Source organism: Geospiza fortis, unplaced genomic scaffold (assembly GCF_000277835.1).
Source record: "Geospiza fortis unplaced genomic scaffold, GeoFor_1.0 scaffold27, whole genome shotgun sequence".
Taxonomy (NCBI): domain Eukaryota; kingdom Metazoa; phylum Chordata; class Aves; order Passeriformes; family Thraupidae; genus Geospiza; species Geospiza fortis.
This window is the reverse complement of record NW_005054329.1, coordinates 5,479,316-5,499,331: the sequence shown is the minus strand read 5'-3', so window position 1 is coordinate 5,499,331 and position 20,016 is coordinate 5,479,316. Positions and strand designations below refer to the sequence as shown.

The following is a 20,016-nucleotide window of genomic DNA, read 5'->3' as shown; positions in this document are numbered from 1 at the left end:
CGGGCACCTGGCCGCCGCCGCCAACCACCGGTGGAGCCAGAAGGCCATGCGGGACACGTTCTACCTGAGCAACATCGCGCCGCAGGTACGGCCCGAGGCTGCGGGGGGAGCCGGAGCTGCCCGCGCTCAGGGGCAGACGCTGCTCCGTGCGGGAAACCCCCGGGAGAGCCGCTGTGTTTGTGTCTGCAGCAGTTCAGGCAGAGAGGGGCCAAAGTCACTCGGAGGTGCCGATTTCCTGCTAAATTTAACAGCAGGGATCCTGCAAAGGCACCTGCCTGTGTGTGCCTGCCAAGAGACGCCCCGTTCAGTGCAGCTCCTGTCAGGAGCAGAATTAAACAATTAGATACACACTTGCTAAAAAATGTGGCCTTAGGCAATGGGTCCTGTCCTGGGTGTGCAAACCAGGCCATCACTGCTCCCAAAGCAGAGGTGATAGTGGAGATCTGGTATAGAAAGTGCTTGGAGCTCTGTGAGATGTGTTACTCTAAACAGTGAGGAAATACCCCACCAACTGACTACTGGTCGTGTTTCTAGAATCCTCATTTAAACCAGAATGCCTGGAATAACCTTGAGAAGTACTGCAGGAGCTTGGCAAAAAATAACAGGAATGTCTACGTCTGCACAGGACCCCTCTTCCTGCCCAGGTAAACACAAGGGCTGAGCTGGACTGGCACCCAAAAGATGTATTGTGCTGGCAAAGGAAAACAGGCTGAGGGACCAGGAGGGATCTACTAAGGGCCCTCTCAGTAGGTGAGACCAGCTGTGCACAGAGGTTCTGTAGAAAGGTACCTTCTTAGGATTAGGATTAGTTTATGTATTTCCCATCCAGATGATTATTTCATGAGTCAAGTGGGATTGTTGAGCTGCAGTATAACCGGCTTGTTTCTGTTTGCAGTCCTTAACAATTTAGTAGATTAACTGACTACCAGATTAGACTGCAGACCCCATCCCTGCAGAATAAAGCTTTCAGGTTCAATGTCATGGACTGCTTCTCCACTTAAGGACATGACTTTATTTTCAAAGATCTCCACATAGCACCAAAGAGCAGCTGTCTCCTGTTGAGATCTCTTCAGCAGCAGGAAATAGCTTGGAAAGTCTGTTAAAGAGAGCCAGTAGGGAGGGGATTTGGGAGCAGCCCCAGTGTTCAGCTCACCCTCACCATGTCACATAGCCTCTGCCCCAGCCCTGTTTTACAGCCCTGTTGCACAGCCCTGTTGCAGAGGCAGAGCTGCTGCCTGCTGTGGGTGGGGTCTTATTAGGGGTGTTGGAGGACTGAGGGGGTGGAGTGACACCAAACCAGGAGCTAACCTGGGATGTTGCTGTTGGTGCAGGATGGAGGCCGATGGGAAGATGTATGTGAAGTACCAGGTGATTGGGAAGAACAACGTGGCTGTCCCCACCCATTTCTTCAAGGTGCTCATCTTGGAAAAGGAGAGTGGGGAGATTGAGTTGCGCTCCTACGTGATGCCCAACAGCCCTGTGGATGATAAAATCCCCCTGGAACGGTTCCTGGTTCCCATCGAGAGCATTGAGAGAGCCTCAGGGCTCCTCTTTGTCCCAAACATCCTCAGGAGAACAAGTAACCTGAAGGCCATCACAGCTGGAAAGCAGTGAACCCTGACTAGAACAAATACAGGTAACCCCTGGCAAGGGACTGGCAGTCACCTGCAGAATTCCTTGTGCAGTTGTAAATGTGGGAATTAAGATTCAAACCTGTGCTTCTCTCCACTGTTCCCGTTGTGTCTGACTGAAACACAGACACACAGCAGGGCTCCAGAGTGGTCCTGCAGGAGGCTCAGGGGCACCTGACACTGTAGTAGCTCTCTAGGATTTGCCCCTAATCCACTCCTGCCTTCGAGTTGTGTGAGGCTCACTCAGGCAGAAAGGGAAGTCAGCTGTTGCTGTTCAGCAGGGAAGGAGGGGAGCAAGGTGGGTGTCAAGGGAGGAGAGGAGGAGTTCCTGCCTTCCTGAGGCCAAAGAACTGTACAATTGTTTTCTTTCAGAAGATGGTTTTAGCAGTAAAGCTTTGAATACCCATGGTACTGGTTGTTTCTTATCTGCTCTCACCAAAGCTCTGAATATCTCAGCAGGAGGAGGGGAGGATGGAGCCAACTTTTCCAGCTGCTTTCCTGTCTGAGCTCACTGTAGGCAGAGCTTAAGGCATCACAGACAGAGCCAGACTGTAATGATGTGTTTTAGTGCTGGGGCTCAATTGAAGCTCCAGCCCTTCCTGCTGTTGGGAAAGATGAAGCCTTTAAGGGGGGCTGGGGGAAGTCAGGCTGAGGCAGGAACAGCTTCTTGGCATAAGGGTAAGTTCTGACTTTGTTTCAGTCTGAAGGCCACATCACTCCAGAGGCACTGGCTAGAATCCAGGCACACACCTGGATTTCACAGCAACTGAAGTTCATACTGCTTTATTCCCACCCCAGATGTCCGAGTTGCTGAGACCAAGTCTGCTACCAGGCTCATACCAACTGCTGGGAAGCAGCAACCAGCCCTTGGCTGGACCACGCAGGCAGGAGGACACAGACCTGGGCTCCCAGCAGCACTGAATGCCTGGCTGGGTGTTGTGGTGTGTCCCCAATGAGCCTCTTGTGAGCCACCTGCACTCCCAGAGCACGCTTGCTTAAACTGCTGATGAAAGAGGTGACAGACAGGTCTTGGTGTGGAGCTCCAAACACAGTTTATTGCAATGAACAGGGTGTAAGGACTGAGACCAAATGGAGCTGAGTCCACAGGGTTTTATAAGGGGGAAAGGGGCGGATCTGAGGGCCAAGGGCCAATGGGAACTGAGTACAAGTGGCACAGAGGAGGGGCAGCCAACTGGGGAACCAATGAGGTAACAGGGGTGGGGCACTGCAATAAACCAGCACCAATAGGAGACAAGAGAGGGGAGAACATTCTAGAGAGAGTCCATAAGGAAAAAAGGGCAGTTGGACTGGGTGATACCAATATAACCTGTGGCATTAACATGGGTCTGCAACTGCTTATGGGCGAGACCACTGTATTCAGAGGAGTGTCTCTCTCTGACCCTGGGTCTCCATAGCTGGGCAGTGCAGCCAGCTCCAGTCACATTGTGCCTTGGTCCCTCCAGGCTCCCGGAGTGACTTGCCCAGCACTCCACATTTGAAGAGCAGCCTCCCCAAGGGCAAGGTCAGTGGTTTCCCTTCCCTCAGCTGTCTTTGGGTGTCTTCACAGCCTCCTCAATGTGTGGTCTCAGCGCAGACAGAGAGATCAGCAGTGCCTCCTGCAGCAGAGCCAGGGCAGTCAGAGCACACCTGGGCCATGTGCCACTGCCCAGGCAGACACCCAGCACTGCCCTGGGCACACCCAGCACCATCAGCCCTACCTCTGTCCGGATGGTTCTGCTGCCTTGGCTGGGACACGTGTTCAGGTAGAAGTCAAACAAGACGCTCGGGTCGGTGACCTCCAGGTTTGGGTCCACATCAACCCCAGATTCCAAGCCCTCAAGGCCTCCAAATACGACAAGGGCATGCCTGGGGAGAGCACAAGGACAGGGTGAGAGGGCAGACTGTCCAGGTCTGCATCCAGGCTCCTGTGTGCTGCTGAAGCAGGGAGCTGTGTCTGTTGCTGATGGTGCCCACTGCAGCTGCCTCCCCACCAGAGCCACACAGCATCTGGCCAATGTGACAGTCCCTGCTACCAACTGCAGAGAAAAAGGAAAAGAATTGGCCTTGTTCTGAGGTATATCCCCTGCTCTGCTGCCTGCACCAGCCTCACTGGGAGCTCTGAGTGGAGCTAAGCAGGCAGGACACAAACCTGAAGGAGGGCAGAGTGACCTGGTCCACGGAGCTGCCCCGCTCTGAGGTGCCAATAGAGAGATCATAACCTTCCTTGAATGGGCACTCGGAAAAGACAGCACCTGGAAAACAGAGTTTGGGGTTACTGCTGCCATGTCCTCACCCATGTGCCTTCTGGACAGGCTGAAACACTCCATGGTTGAGTGGTGGCAGCAAGAGTTGCTTTCAGTGCCAAAAGTGCAGCTGGAGTCAGAATGACTCCTCTTTCCCACATAATTCCCTTGCTGCAAGAGTCTCCCACATCCTTTTCCTCAAAGCTCAAGACAGGTGCCAGGAACCACCCCCTAACAGCTTACAGTCTTCCTACAATGTCCAATCAACCAGAAGATACAAAAAGAATTTTCCAGGGCTCTTGAACTCAAGTTTGATTGCTGGCTGTGATGTGAATGAGTGGGATGTAGTTATGGAAATGGAGAGGGGCATCAACTCATCTCTTGCTGTTGTGCAGCCATTTGGAGCAATGGTGAGGGGAGGTTACAGGGCACAGTCCTGGAGGGTGACTGGGGTGGTTCATGTCTTGTTTCATCCCTAAAATGTGCCTGCCACGTGGCTGCTGGCTGCACGTGTAACATGCACATCTCCTTCAGACAAGGAGATCTCTAGGAAAGAGATATGTGCAGCCAGTAGGCCTGAGACTGGTGTGGACACCCAGGCAGAGATCTCTGGATACTCACTCAAGCAGGAGGCCAGGCGGACGCTGTAGCCCCAGTACAAGCCTGAGACTGCCCGGGGGTGCTGCGAGGACACCACGGTGCCTTTCCGCACTTTGGCTTCTGAAAGAAAGCAAAGAGGTTAAACAGCCCCTGTGATCTGGTGAGATTTGACCAGCAACAGCCATCACCCTCTCTTTTTACAGAATGCGAAAAAGTATTCTGGAAATTTGGTGAGTTCTGGAAAGCCTGTGAGTGTGTTTGGGCTTGAGAAGAAGAGCTGATAGTTCTTTCCAGTTATTGAGAGGCATGGTGTAGTAGATTTGTGTATGGAGTGAAGGGAACATGCAGTACCTTCAAACCTGTCATACAGAAGGATCAGCTCCTGCAGGACTGAAGTTTACAGATGCTCCTGGAGCCATGGATTACCTGGATTCTGGGGCTCCTTCAGGCGCACGGTGACTCGCAGACCAGGGTTCAGCTGTTTGTCAATCTGCACCTCCTGCAGTGACAGTCACCATCAGCACCAGACATTCTGGAAGGACTGGAGAAGGTGGGGAAGGAAGGGAATCCTTTGAGGAAGTGGGGGTCTATTTTGGCCTGGAGTTGGGATGAGGAGCTCTGTGTGTGGCTCAGGGGCTTGCTCATCAGTCTGAAGCTTATTTTGCTACTCAAAGGTTCAGCTGCAGCAGTAAAGCAATGCTGTTGGAATGCCTGGGGCCTGCTGGGGCTTGGGAAGCCACGAACATTACCAAGTCAGAAGTGACAAGACAGCAACAGCCTTAAACACCCCACCAGCCCACTGCAGCCTTCAGAAACCCGGCAGCGCCCACCCTGCCTGCTGCAAATCTGCCAGAGAGACAAGGGAAGTTGTTTTGGCATCTGTGGGTAACAAACACACCTTCCTCATCCCACAGTTAACAAAAGAGCCTCTGCCTGGCTTGGTGGGCCGGTCCAGCACGACGCCCTCCCGGTACTCAGAGTCCTCGTCCATCCTCATGTGGTGGGGGCTGTCCAGGGGGTTGAGCAGCCCTAGAAGAGCACAGAGCAAAGAGGTGCTGGGGGAAAACACAGGTGTAGGTGCAGGTGCTCCCCTGCTCCTTCCCTCTCAGGTCCAGTGCTGAACTGGGGAAAAGCCCTGGCTGTCCCACACACAAGGAGCCAGAGCTCAGGAAGGAGAGAGACAACTCCATTTACCTGCAAACTGCAGGTCCTCGTGTTTTGGAAAAAAGGATTTCCTCAAGTACCTGTCACCAGAGAAAGGTGAAATGTGAAAAGGTATGTTTATGGCATCTGGCTCTCAATTCTAGCCCTGTTCTGACTCAAAGGAGCTGAGTATAGAGAAAAGCAAACTTACTGAGGGCACTCCAAGTACTGCAGGATCCGAGCCAGCTGCACACAAGCCTTGCCTTTCTTCCCAATTCCTTCAAAATCCCCCTCCACGCTCCTGAAAGTGAAAGCAAGCAGCTTGTTAACTCAGCATGAGATTGGTTAGATCTCCAGAAGACCAAGCCTTGCTTCTTAATCTGACAACACCAGTGCATCCCTCCCCTCTAACCTTTGTAAGAGGGCTGCTCCAGAGATGATCTCTTAACAAATCATCCTTATAACTCTCTCCAAGCCAAGTACCTTTTTCAGATTTGTATTTTGATCTTTATGTATTAATGTGATGTGTCAGGATGTCAGGAAGATGTCCTGTCCCTCCACAGCAAGAACTCAGCCTCCTGTTGCTTTGTCAACCCCACATTGGGATAAATGATCTGAGCTGCCAGGGCAGTTCAGCCAACATCTTTTTCCCTGGGGTATAGTGGTCCCTGTAATCCTGGCACTGGGAAGAGTGACATGCAGTTCCTTCTTGGCCTTAGCTTAATAGAAGAGTGAAGGAAGAGAAAGCTGAGAGGAAATATCATGCAAAACAAGATGGTTCTTCATTCAGAGAATCACAGAATGGTCTGGCTTGGAAGGGAACTTGACAGGAGGTGGAACAAGATGATCTTTTATGAGCAGGGACACCTTCCACTATCCCAGTTTGCTCCAAGCCCCATCCAAGCTGGCCTTGGACAGGGACAGTGCAACCACAGCTCCTCTGGGACAGCTGTGCCAGGGCCTACCACCCTCACAGGGAGGAACTCTTTCTTGAAACCTAATCTAAGCGTGCTCTCCTTCAGTGTTTGCCTTACTTGACGTCCTCTCCGTGCTCATCGAACACCACGATCTCATCCACGCAGAAGATGGCGCAGGCGCGGGCGATCTGTCCGGCCAGGTATGAGCGCAGCGCCGGCGACTGCGCATTGTTCAGGATGGAGCCGGGCAGGGCCACGCTCAGCGTGTGCGGCCGGCCTGGGGAGCAGAGACACGAGAGAGCGATGTGCAGTGTCACAGCTGCTGCTTCAGCTGTGCTCGTGCGTGCTAGGGGAAAAGCAACTTCTATTTCTTAATCACTGGTTTTCTCTTCAGAAGGATCTCTGCTGCAGTGGTTGCTGCACAGTGTTTGTGCCTGTTTGGGGATGTGGACTGATCCACATCGGATCTGTGAAGTAACACCTTTCCTATCGATAGGTAACACTGACTGCCTTTTAACAGCCAGGTTTTCTAGCACTTTCCACCCAGGTCTCCCCACTGGGTCACAGCGGCATCACCTCTGTCCTCCTTCTGCTCCTCCTGCGTCTGGGCTTCTTGTTCTGCCAGCTCTCGCATCCGCTGTTTGTCCAGTTTCTTCAGCAGCTTAATCTCCTTCCATTTCTTCGTTTCTGCTTTCCCTGGGACGAAGAACAGCCCCTGGCGTTAAACACCGCGCCGTGACCGCTCCGAGCGGCCGCAGCCCCCTCGATACCCGGCCTTCCTTACTCTCCTGCTTCCAGCCCCGCCAGTCCACCTTCCCGCCCACCTGCGCGCCCCGGGGCCGCTTCCCCACGCCGCTTTCCCTGTCCGCCATCTTCCCCGCGCTGCCGGCTGCGCCCCCGCGCTGCTGATTGGCCGGAGGGTGCAGGCTCCGCCCACGGAAGGGAGGAGCCTAAGGTCATGTGGTTGGTGTTTGAGCGGCCCGCGCGGCAGCGGAGCTAAGCAGGGTCGGGCGCGTTCTGCGGGAAGATGGGTGACCCCAAGCACAGAGGGGCGCTGGGCGCAGCCCCGGGCGCCGAGGAAGATCCCGATTCCCGCGTGGTTGTATGTGTAAAATCCGAGTACTCGTGTCTGTGAGTCTTTGCACAAGCTCTGTGTGTGTTCTGGACGATATGTAGATGCACCCTGCCCTTTGCAGGTTGTGTCATGGCCCAGATAAGAGCCCACGCATGTGAGGGTGTTGTAATTAATCTTCATATTAACAATCTAATTGCTCGGTTCTTTCTCTGTTTCAGCGACTGCGACTCTCCCCATGTTTGGTACTTACATGGTTGCAAAAGGGCTTTCAGCAGCACCCTCACCCACCCAGGCTGAGCGGGTGAGATGGGACACCGGGAAGGGCAGGTGGCTCTTTGCCTCCTTCCCTCTCTCCCTCCCTCCTGCTGGCCCACGCAGCTCTGCTCCAAGGGGATTGGCATCACCAGCTCCAGCCCAATACAGAAAACCTACAGAGCTCTCCTCACCAGCCTGAGTGGGACAAGTAGCCACCATCACAGGACCCAGCACAGATGAGGCAGCTCTCAAGGAGAGCTCCATCAGTCCTGCAGTCATTACAGAGATACTCTTCCATGATTGCAGTAATTCCACTTTAATAATTTAACTGCTACAAACACTCATCGCACAGTCTGTTGCACACAACTCCCAGGTGGTTGATGATGATGGTTTACATCTTATCCAGGCTGAAATCAATACTGATGCAAGAATTACCTCTCCAGAATTGCTCATGTTACCCCACCAGCTCATTGGGTGGGAGGTTGTGGTGGCCACCAGCAGTAGGAGCAGCCAAAGCCACGGTGCCCATTCTCCCCAGCCACTGTGGGCACTTGTCAAAGGCCAGATTTTGCTCTGCAGCCTGGACGATGCTGCCAAGCCCTGAGAAAGTGCCAGGAGTAATTTGGAAGGTTTGACAATAGCCAGGCTACTGCTGAAATCTTGTTTCCTGGGGAAAACCAATTGTGTGGTCATCTTCTCCAGAGATGGACAGAAAAAGGTGGGAAAATAGTTTATGATGGGAAATGTCATTTCACTGGGTTTGTAATCATCGGGATCATAGGAATCACCTTACTGATGGCTGGTGATGCTGTCTAGTCCTGTGGGAACATGGGTGCCAGTGGAAATGCTGCCCTGAGTGGGGATGTGGAGCAAGACAAGCCACACTAATCCTCCAGCACAGCCTTAAAGGTAAGTCCTGAAACACTTTTTCAGAATTTGGTGGTGAGACAGAGCCCAGGAGCCATCCTCATCCTGTGTGTTGCTGGATGCATCCCAGAACTGATTAGCAAAGTTTTCACATGTAAGAAATGTCAAATGCTGTCAGTGCACACAAAGTCTCACTTCTTGAAATAATTTCACAGTGACTGAAAATGTCCCCCAGACCCTGGGCCTGGAAAAACGTAACCATTTGTCTGTCAGAAAATGCTGTTGAAAGCACTGAAGTAAGAACATACCAAAGTTTGTAGACAAGTGAAGAAGAGCTGCTGGGGGAGATGAGGACCAAGGAGAGCCTGGCTCTCTCAGTGTATTCAGGAGCTGGTTTTCTCCTGTTTCCATTTTTGCAATATGTCACTTGCTGCCTTCAGTGTAGCTTCCTCCTAAAAAATACCACAGGTTTGGTCAGTGGCTCCCAGCAAAATCCTATTTCCCCTCACTGCAGCCGTTGTTCATACAAAAATCCTGTTCTCATTCTGGAGCACTGCAGGTTCAGTTTGAGACAGGCACAGCCACTGGGCAGCTAAGGGGGTCCCTAGAGAGTCCCTTTCTTGGCCAAGAAATGTAGGATGCTGATGGGACAAAGTTAGGATGTTTAGGATAGCCCTGGCACATCTGCTGCCCCCAGCTCAGCTCATGGGTCTGCAGGAGTGGTTGCTCCAGCTGGGACACCATGGTGGGGCTCCAATGCCCAGGGCATCCTGCATTTCTTCTTGGCATTTCTCTCATTAAACCAGCCCTGATTATTGCTCCCAACCTTGCCCTCCTCAGTGCTGTCCATATCTCACCTTTGCAAAGCAGAACCGGATGAAATTGGTGTAGTTGTTCTTGTGGGCCTCGCTGTAGAAAGCCGAGAGCGGGATGGCAGCAAGGCCCTGGGCAGAGGGAGCACGGGGAACTGAGGGTGCTGCTCTGGGCTGGCTGCAGCCTGCTGTGCCCCAGCCCTGAGCTTGGGTGGGCACAAACCCACCCAGGGTAAAGGCAGCAGGAAGGGCCAGACCCTTTTACCTTGTTCTTGACCATCCACTTTGCAAATCTGGAGTCGTAGGGCTCATCTGAGTTGGGGACATCAGGGACATCAGATTCTGCAGGAGAAGCACAGCAGGACAGAGGATGGGGCAGCTGCCAGGTGCCTGAGCTGAGCCCCAAGCCCACATCCTTGCAGCTGGGATGAGGAACATGCAGCCCATCCCTGCTTTGATGATGGTTTATGCAGGTTCTTGTCCCTGCCAGCAGTACCACGCCCCACACCCAGCCCACCTGGGCAGGACTGCAGGTGACTCACTGAACGGGGAGATGTCTGCCACCAGGAAGTAGGTGCCCTCTGGGATGATGGGTTTCATCCCCACCCCATCCAGGCTCTGAATCAGCCAGTCTCTCTTCTGCTGCAGCTCCTTGGGCAGCTGGACAAAGTAGCTCTCTGGTTTTCCATAGAGCATGAGCTCCCTCTGGAAACCCTGAGCCACAGCCTCCTGTAGGGAGAGAGGGGCCAGTGCCCAGTGGGAACATGGTCAGGGCTTTCTTGGGAACTGAAGTTCCTGCAATTCACAGGTGATTAGGGAGCTCTCTGCCACCAGCCCCTCTGAACTGCCCCTTAGATCTGTCAATGCAAGATAAGGAATATAACCCAGGCTGGATTCTCCCCTCCCAGACATGGAACAACTGTAGGGAGAGAGGAAGGAGCCTCTCCAGGGCACCACAAATCACTTGTGTGTGCCTTTCAGGTCAGCTGTGGGCAAGAGGACCATCTCTTACCCCTGCTCTGAGGGCTTGGGCATTGCAAGGCCAGGTGCAGGGAGCTGCCTTACCTGGGCAATGGTGGCACAGTGGTACACGGAGTTCTGGTGCACAGTACGGAGGTGCTGCAGCAGCCTGTCAGGGCCCACAACCCAGCCCACCTGCAGCCAGGAGAGGAGGAGGAAGATGGTGAGTCTGGCTGCCTGCTCAGGCTCCCTTTCTGTGCCTGTGCTGGTTTCATTGTATGTTACAGACAGAAATTTCATGAAGCACCTCTGGTACTTTCAGACCCTGAGGCTCAAAGCTGAGCATGGGCAGTGTCCCCAGTGCTGTGCTGTGGCAAAGGGACAGGGATGGGGACACAATGAGGTGCCACATGGGATATTCACCTTCCATCCTGTGGCACTGAAGGTCTTCCCAGCACTCCCGATGATCACTGTGCGCTCCCACATCCCCTGCAGGCTGGCTGGCAGTGAAAGGAGAGAAACCCCAATGGCAGAGCTCAGCTTTCATGCTCCTTTCTGGGCTGAGCCCTCTGTCACCATAATCCATGGTGATCTTTAGTGTTCACTGCACATCTTCCACCTGGATGAGCCTCAAAGCACATCCCAAGCAGGCAGCCAGGTTTCTCAAGAGCATCTCCTTTTAATTAAGCATTTTCACAGGCATGTACCCAGCCCCAGGGGCTCTCAGAGATGCCAAGCACCAGCACCCTGCATCAAGGTGATGGCATGTTACTACAACTGGAAGAACAGGCTGAAACTGTGTTGAAATGGATTTCCTGGAACTAGAGACACTCAGAAAACTGTGGCTTTACACAGCATGGGAAAAAATCAGTTTCACTGGAGCCAAGTGGCTTTTCGTTCTAGACCTCCCCTCTGGCTCTGAAGTCACAGCTTCTGTTTAGGACCTGGTTTGGAAGCTGAGATTGAAGTGCAGCAAAATACCCCCAGTGGGGGATTCGTGCCTAGTAGAGCTGTGCACGCAGGCAGCTCCTGGGATTTCCAGGGGCCGCCAGAGCAATGCCCATTCCCTGCCCTGCAGCCCCGCCCAGCCCCGCCCTGCCCCGTACCGATGCGGATGTGCTGCTTCCCGTCGTAGACCAGCCACTCGTACACCTCGTCGCTGATGCACAGCACGTCGTGCTTCACACACAGCTCTGCAATCAGCCCCAGCTCCCCGCGGCTGAACACCTGCAGCAGGCACGGAGTGCAGCAGAGGCACAGCAGGAACATTTCTGAGCCCCTGCCTGTCCCTGCAGGTTGTGAGTGTCCTCCTGGCACCATCTCCCATGCCAGGGAGGGGCAGGAGCTGCTGCAGTGGTCTAACAGTTGTCTTTAAGCCTTAAGACAAGGCTTTAAACCACCAGGAGACTGTGCACATCATGAGGTGCTCCCACAGCACCCACTTCCCCTGTGTGCAAGGCAGGCTGAGTCACTGCTGCCCTGCAAATGTGGCACCCCAGCAGCTTCCAGGGCCCAGCATGGCCAGCAGTGTTACCTTGCCCAGAGGGTTGTTGGGTGAGTTCAGGACGATGGCTTTTGTCCGTTCACTGAATTTAGAAGCCAGTTCAGCTGGATCCAGCTGCCAGTCTGCACTAGACATCAATTTTCCATCTTTTGGAGGATTCTAGAGAGAACATGGGAATCTTGGTTTGCTTTGCTACCTCTGCACCTTGTTTACCACTCACCTCTTTGCTGACTGCTGTGGCTCTTCCCTTCTCCACCCACTCACCGGTCTCAGAGGCACAAACACAGGTGTCCCACCAGCCATTTTCACCATTGGCTCATAGCAGTCGAAGAAGGGTTCAATGATTATCACCTGGAAGAAAGGGAAATGTCAGCATCCTCCTGGTCCTGCTCAGGCCTTCCCTGAGGAGTGCAGAGAGCAATGGGAGGGACAGGACATTTTAATCCCTAATTACTGTAATGGAGAACCTGCATTGCCTGTGGGGAGTGTCAGGAAGGACACCACCACTCAGGACAAAAAGGGTTATTTTGCTCTATGCAGAAATGAGGCAGTGCCCTGCAGCAAATAATTTCTTCCTTTGGAAGCGCAAGTACTGCAGAATGGGGATAAAACTGGTTTTGCTTTGGAAAAGGACAATGAAGACCAGCCTGCAGGTCCCCTGGGGGAAGGCTGCCAGTGCTACAAGTCCTTATCTTGGGTTACCTCATCACCTTCATCCACTAAAGCCTGGAAGCAGCAGAAGAGGGCCTGGTATGCCCCCACAGTCACCATCACATTGGTCATAGGATCCAGGTCTCGTCCAAGCAGCTTCTCGAAAAACTGGGCCAGGACCTTCACCAGAGGTGGGTGGCCCTGTGGAGTGAGAGGAGGGTGGGAATTGGGTTGCAGAAGATTCCTAAACCAAGGATGAACCCTTGGAAGGGGACTGGGAAGCCAAGAGCCCTGTGAGATCTTCCAGCCTGGCTGCTTCAAACATCCCAGAGAGTTACTGGGAACAGTGGGCATGGATCAAGGCTGGATGTGCGTTTTGCCTCATGTTTTTTGCTGTTTATTGCTGCCTGGTGAGCTCTGAAGCAGCCAGGGCTGGTGGGGACAGAGGGGGTGGTGCTGGGGAGGGAGATCTGTCACTCACAAAGGCACGGGTGTACTGGTGCAGCATGTGGTTCCCCCCGCTGAGGGCTCTCGTCAGTGCCTCTCTCAGAAAGTCTGGTGCAGGGAAGTCAGGGAAGCCCTGGCCCAGGTTCACCTTGGAGTAGGTAGCAGCCAGTTTTACAAACTCCACCCTGGAGAGAAGGGAAACAAAAGCACTTTCAGAGGGTGTGAGCAGTATGCTGGCCCCAGGTCTGCTGGCAGCATCCCTTTGGAAGGAGTGGGGCTGGTGTCCCTCCTGCAGAGCCATCCTGCTGCTCACAGGCAGGCAGGACCCAGCACAGGTCACTTCAGACCTGTTGCAATTTAGCCAATAAGATGAACTATTGCACTGGAGGAACTGTTTTAATTCATTCTCCCAGGAAACAGCTCCTGCGGTCTGTATGTAGTCACAGCTGAAAGCCTGTGGTGTTTCAGATCACACTGGATTGAGCAGGAGGGGACTTGGAGGTTTTCAAGCTCATACCAGCTCTGCAAAATTTAGCACCTAGACATTGTGAAGGCCTCTGCAGAGGGCAAGGTGGGTTGAACTTGCTGCTCTTCTCAAACCAAACCAGAGCCAGCTCACTGGCAGTTTGTAGCTTGAGCCCAGACACAGCAGGGCCTTGGGGAAGGACCATTTAAATCTCTTCTTCCAGCACACAACTTTCCCAATGGCACATTGTGCCTGGCAGGATGGGAATAGTGTTTGCAGCAGCCCTTGCCCTGCCTCTCTGCTTGTGGTGCCCCAGGGTGAGCTTGGAGCAGGTGCCAGGCTGCAGCCAGTGCGCAGCAAACTCTTGGCTCAGATTTGGGTGCCACTGGGATCATTTGGGTGGATGGGTCAGAGGGAGGGTGGTGCTTCTGCCTGCCCAGTGGTGCAAAAAACCTGATACATGCTGAAGTGAGAGCTGCAGGTACAGCACTGACTCATGGTAAAGTCTTCTGGGACAAACTTGCTCTGATGTGCTTCCTGAACATGTGCAAAGCAGTTGAGGGAAACTTCTGCTCTGTGCTGTGTGGCTACTGTGGTTTCAATATGGTTTTAGGATGCTTAAAACCACATCTACCACCTGGGTAAACCAGGTATTCTTTTAACTCACCAGATATTTTTATCTATTCCCTCCAGCCTCCGAGCTTGCACTGGCCTTGACATTTTTGCCTGCAGAGAGTGAAAAATAAAAGTGAGTTTGAAGCTTTTAAACCAGGCCACAAAGGGGTTGTGGCCTCTCCAGGGAAGTTTTTCCCACCAGGTGTGCCCTTTAGTATTGCTTCATGGGCTGTTCCTGACTGATCTTGGAGCAGTAATAACTGTTGCAGTGGTTTCTGCTTTCACTTGCAAGTTTCAACAAGAATTGGGAAAACAGATGAACAAGAGAAGCTTTTGTACACTCACTGGGGAGGCAGCAGTGCCTTAAACCTCGTTACCTGTTTGGATTAGTCACGGGGTCAAGCTCAGCCAGGCTGTAACAGCCAGGTCAAGGACCCCAGACCTCAGGCTTTTACCTTCTATAACCTCTCTATCTTCATGGGAAGGACCTCCTTACTCTACAAACCATGAAATACCCCCTCTTCCTAGAAGAACAAACTATTTTATTCCATGCTGCTCTATGAAGTAGCAGAAGTAGATACTCTTCTGTCCTGATGAAGTGCTTGGTGAGGGGGCTTGCTCTAAATCCTATAAAATGTACAGTTTTCTATTTAAAGTTCATGTTAAACCCAAGCAGTAACTAGGTACAGGCAAGAGAGAGCACAGCACAGAGGTCAGTGATGTACAGAGACACCGAGGTACCAAGCTGTGACTGGTTTGTCATTTCCATGTACATCATGGCTCAGGGGAGTGGAAAGAAAGACAGCAGGAAACACTGAAAGCAAAACCCTCCTTCCAGTTGGATAAGCACAGTGGGAGAAAGTTAGATGTGCTTTATGGGGAATTCATCACGAGGATGATGAAAAGCAGCAGAGACAGAATTTAGTAACTCAGCAGTGCAGGGAAAAGGCACCAGACAGGGAAGGGGCTGGAAACTGGAGACAAATGATGCTCAGTGCACCAGAAAGAGCCAGTGTGGGGGCAGGAGGAGGGCAGCCCTGAAGCAATGAGTCAAGAAAGCCATTGTCACCACAGCAAATAAAATACATTTGAACTGGCACAAGGAAGGCATGTGAAAGCAGCTGAGGTGAGGGGATGTGCAGGGGTCTGTGCTCTGCCGTGCCAGGACAGTGGGGGGGATACCAGGTCAGCCTCCTCCCAACACTCAGCTGCACAGGACTTACCTGCTCCCCTCTGCTGTTTCCACAGCACTGCACCAGTATTTGGGCAGTGCCCCAAGGATACTTTGTGCTGAGGTCCTTAGATTTTTATACAGCTTCAGCCCTTACTGGAGATCCTTGCAAACACCCAGCCGAGGAGCTCTGTGTTTCAGAGGGCACCAGGTGGACTCTGTTCCACGCTGGTGCCAGGCAAGCAGCCAATGACAAGCAGAAGTCACTGAATCCATGGCAGCCTCTCCCTCTCCCTTTTCTCTCTCCCTCTCCTCTCCCTGCACAAGCTCATGGCTGTTACAGTCACAAGACCTGGTGCCTGAGCTGATTTGGGTGGGAGCAGAAGGATTTATGGTTTGGGAAGTAAAAGATAGCTGGAGGTAAAATTAACAGCTCCAGTGCTGGTCTTGGAAGGTGGGGCTACTGCAGGCCACAGGTCAGAGAATTTAATAGATGACCAAGTGTGATGAGGATCAGAGGGAAGAAGGTGCCTTAAGCCTTGAAATTCCCAGTTCTGAGGAAAGGCCTTGTCTGCTTCAGGAACAGAAATAAATACCTTTTTTTTCTGATATCCCCTCCATCCCATCCTATCCCAGCCTGTGTGTGATGCTGCCATAGACAGCAACACAGGCTCAGGACCATGCAGCCCTCAAATCTGTTTCAGCCTGTTCTGTCCCCAGACAGAAGGTGCAGTTTGCCTGGCAGCCACACAGGAGAGCTGGGTGCCAGTGCAGAAGACTTGGCATCCATGGTCTTCCACCACTGACTCTCTGCTGTGTGTGACTGCCTTGCTCTGCATGTTGGGATCTCTGAGTGGGATGCTGATATTTTCCAAGTACTTTGCAAGCCAAGAGGCTCTAGTATGGACCATCAGAAGAAGCAACCCCACCAGCAGGGAGCCTTCTCCTCTATGAGGGATATCCCCTTACTTATGAGGGTCCTTTAAACGCTCCCTGGAAATAAGCAGATATAGAGGAAATTGCACCAGAGTGGCTTTTCCTGATGTGTTCTGCCTGCTCTGAGCTGCCCTGGGCAGGCTGCCAGCCAGGAACAGTGCCACTGGGCATTCCATACCTCTCTGGAGCACAAGCTATGTCCAGCACTGCTGTTCCTCTCCAGCAAGAAGTGGCGCAGGGACGGTCCCGCTCTCCTGAGCATGCCACGGCTCCTGCTCTCTCACTCCTGCAGGCACACACCTGCAATTCCCAGACAGAGGACAGGGCTGAGACAATTGCTGCACAGGGTTAAAGCACACCTGTAGCTGGGATCAGGCAGGCCCGGACCCAAAGCAGAGGTTGTTCTGCCAGAGAGGAAAAGGCAATGCGAGCTGCTTTGTGTGTCATCACTGCAATGTCCAACAGTGCTGGGGCTGTACTTTGTGGCCATGACACACAGGACCAGGATCACAAGGGCAACCATGAATTCTGCCTCCTCCCTCCCAGTCCAGGCTTCCCCTGCTCTCCTCTGCACTGAAGGGAGTGCTATGGACACAGAGAGGGCATCCTCTGGGAATTTGGTACTTAGCATCAGCTCCCCATCCAGTGTCACTGAGCCCAGGTAACTCTTGCCTCTGCCCTTCCTCCCTTGCAACACTTTCACCTTCCTGGCCCATCAGGCCTCTCAGCTGCTGCAGCTCTGGTTTAGTTACAAGTTTTATTCCAATTAACAGGAATAAAACACCTTCTATCTCTAAAGTGATTTTGGTGATTATCTTTCCTTCAAGGCCCCAAACAAATTGATTTCTGTGTGTAAAATCCAGCCTGTTCCTTCACCTCAGGTTTCTTCAACTATTCTACAGCATTACTTAAACATGCAGTATTTAAGCTTAAATAAGTGAATGTTTTGTTGGGTACTTGAGATAAAAGCAATGAGGCTGGAGGATGTATGCAGCTTTATTATGACCAGCCATGAATTAATTTACCCATCTGCCAAAAACTTAATTAAAACAGATTTGAAGCTGAACAGCCCACAGGTGAGCTCTCAATACTCCTAAGGACACTTTCCATCTTTACATGCAGGATGTGAGTCCCCAGTGTCTGCATTTTTTGTTATTTCTAAAAAAAGTGTGAAGCAGCTGCCAGCTGAGACCAGTGGAGTTTCACATCTGTTCGCCAAGTGGGAAAAAATAGTACAATTTATGGAAAAATTGGAAGCCAGAGCATCATATTGCTTATGACTGTAAAATCTCCACCTTGTGCTTGCATGACACTGAGATGTGGGGAGACACTGCTTTGGGGTGCAAAGCAAAGGAGTCCTGGAATGAGGAGACCTACCCTGCAGGGGACAGAATCAAAGTGTGGCAGTGAAAAAGGCTTTATCAGATAGCAGCAAACACAGAGCCGTGTAAGAGCTGTGCACTGTGCACTGGACTGAGGGCAGCACCCGGGAGCAGCTGACCGGGACACCGGTGACTCTGGAAGGGTGAACTGGGCTGAGCAGAGGATTTGGCAGGCGACAGGCGGGAAGGTCACCTCGGGGACTGGTCACTCACCACCTCCAACCCGCGGGTCCCAGCCGTCTCCTCCATCCCGGTGCTCCTCGATCTCCCCCTTGGCAGCTCAGGGGTGCACCCGGGAGGCTTTGGGGACACGGCTGTCCCTGGATGTGCCCCAGGAGGGGCGCGGGACTAGGGCGAGTGCAGGCGAGAGCAGCAGCAGCAGCGCCAGCAGGAGCTGACACTGAGGGACAAAGGAGCTGCCAGAGGGACAGCGGGGACAAAAAACAACTTACATCGAGCTGGGCCGCGCTGCTTTAGGCGACAAAGGCTGGCACAGCCGCCCAGGCTGCCCTGGCACACATCTTGCCTTCTCCTCTGCCTGAAAAGCTTCATCTGCGGCTGGGACTTCCTGGGAGGAGCCGCTGAGGCCGCAGGAAGGCGGGAGTGGAGCTGCCGCCCTGGCGGGGAAAAGCGTTCTGAGGGCTCTGAGGGCTCTGCGGGCTCTGCGGGCTCTGGGGGTTCGGCTGCCTGGGAAAATACCCCAGCTTGTGTTCAGGTGGAAGCTCATGCTGGCATAACCATAGCGGCGTATTTTTGGTGGTTTGGCTGTAAATACTTTAGCGTGGCAATGGCAGGGAATTTCCCTTTGAGCGAAGCCTTGGGTCATTTTGGAAAATGAATTTCTAAGTCAAAATCCTCCCAAAAATTTGGTCCTGCAGACTTAATATTATTTGGGAAAGGAAGGGATAAGTGTAAGGTCCTCCTGACACGATTCTGCGGCATTGCCCGGCCCCGGGCTGTGCGTGGGAGCCGAGCTCTCCCTCAATGCTTGAGAGCTGACAGCTGCTGCAGTGAGGTGTTGAGAGAAAACTGGCCTCTCTTCCCTCTTCTTTAGCGACAAGGCCTGACCTGCACCCATGAGTCAGGTCCTGTAAGTCTCCTGAATAATTTCTGTCGCCCTTTCACAGCAGGAAAAAATGAGCCATGGGGAAAGGAAGCGGCTGCATCCGCTGTGCCAAAGGTTCCCAATCCCAATGCGACACCCCTCAGGCATCCCTGAGGTGATTAAGCAGGAGGGAATGTCTGCAGGGAGAGGAAAACTCTGTTGTCTAGATTTCTCTTTAAATCAAACACTGAAACAAACAGATGGAAGGAAAATTTGGTTCTGTAGAATGTTCATGTCAGATCTGGAGCTTTCAAACGGCTTAGTGGCATTTTTTCCTGTGCTTTCTTTGCCCTGTCCTCCACCAGCCTTATGTCTTCCCTGCTTGTTGTTTGTCCCTGAACTGAGCTTGTTTGTTTAGATATATTAGCAAAAAGCCAATTTTGCAGAAAAATGGCCAATTTTCTGTCAGGTCCATGAGTTGAAGCAGTTCAGGGTGGATATAAGGGCAAAAGATCCTGCAAGGAAAAAGATGTGGGCAGGGAGGAGTAGGGAGAAAAAGAGATCGACAGAAGCCCCCAACTTCTGTCAGGATTTAGGCATTATATTGGTCCAACAGTATAATGAAACTTCACTTTAATGCCCTCTTGAAATTCAGCAGAAATTTCTGGATGAGGTCAGTGATGTAAAGGACACATCTGACCTTGTACTATTAACTGTAAAACTCAAGGAAAGTCACAACCTTTGTTTTCTTCAGGTAATTTTAACTTAACAAAGGCATTGGGACATGAGCAATTCTTAACTAGTGTTGAGTTAAAAAAAAAATTAGCTATTGCACTAGGCTGACAAGAGTCTACAGCTCTATGTCCTGGCACTGCGATCCCAGCTCCTCTAGTATAGGTCCTGTGCCTGTGGCTACAGGAAGTTGCTAAGACTTATAATATTCCTAGAAAGCCACAGATGCACTCACTTTATTGTTACACACATCACTGATGTAGACAAGTTAAAATTGGCTGCACTTAACTACTCAGAACTGCCTGCTGTACACTAATAAAATTACAACTAATGCCTTTGAACCATCCTTTATTCATTTCAAAAGAAATTATGCTGCACTATAATTATGAATTATAGTGTTCTCCATTGCGTCAGACAAGTAAAAAATAACTACCAGTGAATCACTTTTTTCAGGCACCACAAACTCCTCAGCAGCTGAATGCTTTCGGTTCCTTTAAGACTGGCGCCATTTTGAGCGCTGCCCGGCACCAAGATGGCGCCGCCGCCCTCACTCTCCCCGCTCTT

At 52.2% G+C, this 20,016-nt stretch overlaps 3 protein-coding genes across 3 annotated transcripts; 1 reads left to right on the top strand and 2 right to left on the bottom strand.

Annotated features, from left to right (window-relative positions):
- Positions 1–6: 6 nt before the first annotated feature.
- Positions 7–2,042, top strand: ENDOG (endonuclease G). The gene is made up of 3 exons (XM_031057248.1): positions 7–85; positions 535–644; positions 1,332–2,042. Exons 1-3 carry the CDS (start codon positions 47–49, stop codon positions 1,612–1,614), a joined length of 432 nt encoding a protein of 143 aa, XP_030913108.1. The 5' UTR covers positions 7–46; the 3' UTR covers positions 1,615–2,042.
- A 622-nt stretch (positions 2,043–2,664) lies between these two features.
- On the bottom strand, positions 2,665–7,431 carry SPOUT1 (SPOUT domain containing methyltransferase 1). The gene is made up of 11 exons (XM_005421307.2): positions 7,319–7,431; positions 7,111–7,230; positions 6,652–6,811; positions 5,829–5,918; positions 5,669–5,718; positions 5,373–5,503; positions 4,901–4,973; positions 4,496–4,594; positions 3,781–3,883; positions 3,350–3,497; positions 2,665–3,247 (listed from the first exon to the last, which is right to left on the bottom strand). The coding sequence occupies exons 1-11, from the start codon at positions 7,404–7,406 to the stop codon at positions 3,173–3,175; spliced, it is 1,137 nt and encodes a 378-aa protein (XP_005421364.1). The 5' UTR covers positions 7,407–7,431; the 3' UTR covers positions 2,665–3,172.
- A 730-nt stretch (positions 7,432–8,161) lies between these two features.
- On the bottom strand, positions 8,162–18,255 carry KYAT1 (kynurenine aminotransferase 1). The gene is made up of 14 exons (XM_005421306.3): positions 18,128–18,255; positions 16,472–16,593; positions 14,239–14,297; positions 13,140–13,290; positions 12,710–12,859; positions 12,272–12,358; positions 12,038–12,166; positions 11,610–11,730; positions 10,927–11,003; positions 10,609–10,698; positions 10,086–10,272; positions 9,809–9,885; positions 9,589–9,675; positions 8,162–9,183 (listed from the first exon to the last, which is right to left on the bottom strand). The coding sequence occupies exons 2-14, from the start codon at positions 16,553–16,555 to the stop codon at positions 9,115–9,117; spliced, it is 1,368 nt and encodes a 455-aa protein (XP_005421363.1). The 5' UTR covers positions 16,556–16,593; positions 18,128–18,255; the 3' UTR covers positions 8,162–9,114.
- Positions 18,256–20,016: the final 1,761 nt, after the last annotated feature.

What these genes read in the sequence shown, in the direction of transcription:
- ENDOG (XM_031057248.1), top strand. Translation starts at nt 47, where the DNA reads ATGCGGGACACGTTCTACCTGAGCAACATCGCGCCGCAG. An exon ending in TGAGCAACATCGCGCCGCAG is followed by an intron (nt 86 to 534) that starts GTACGGCCCGAG and finishes TCGTGTTTCTAG; the next exon opens with AATCCTCATTTAAACCAGAA. An exon ending in GGACCCCTCTTCCTGCCCAG is followed by an intron (nt 645 to 1,331) that starts GTAAACACAAGG and finishes CTGTTGGTGCAG; the next exon opens with GATGGAGGCCGATGGGAAGA.
- KYAT1 (XM_005421306.3), bottom strand. Translation starts at nt 16,555, where the DNA reads ATGCTCAGGAGAGCGGGACCGTCCCTGCGCCACTTCTTGCTGGAGAGG. An exon ending in ACCAGTACACCCGTGCCTTT is followed by an intron (nt 12,860 to 13,139) that starts GTGAGTGACAGA and finishes CTCACTCCACAG; the next exon opens with GGCCACCCACCTCTGGTGAA. An exon ending in CCAACAACCCTCTGGGCAAG is followed by an intron (nt 11,731 to 12,037) that starts GTAACACTGCTG and finishes TGCCTGCTGCAG; the next exon opens with GTGTTCAGCCGCGGGGAGCT.
- SPOUT1 (XM_005421307.2), bottom strand. Translation starts at nt 7,406, where the DNA reads ATGGCGGACAGGGAAAGCGGCGTGGGGAAGCGGCCCCGGGGCGCGCAG. An exon ending in CAGTACTTGGAGTGCCCTCA is followed by an intron (nt 5,719 to 5,828) that starts GTAAGTTTGCTT and finishes CTCTGGTGACAG; the next exon opens with GTACTTGAGGAAATCCTTTT. An exon ending in TTAACTGTGGGATGAGGAAG is followed by an intron (nt 4,974 to 5,372) that starts GTGTGTTTGTTA and finishes CTGTCACTGCAG; the next exon opens with GAGGTGCAGATTGACAAACA.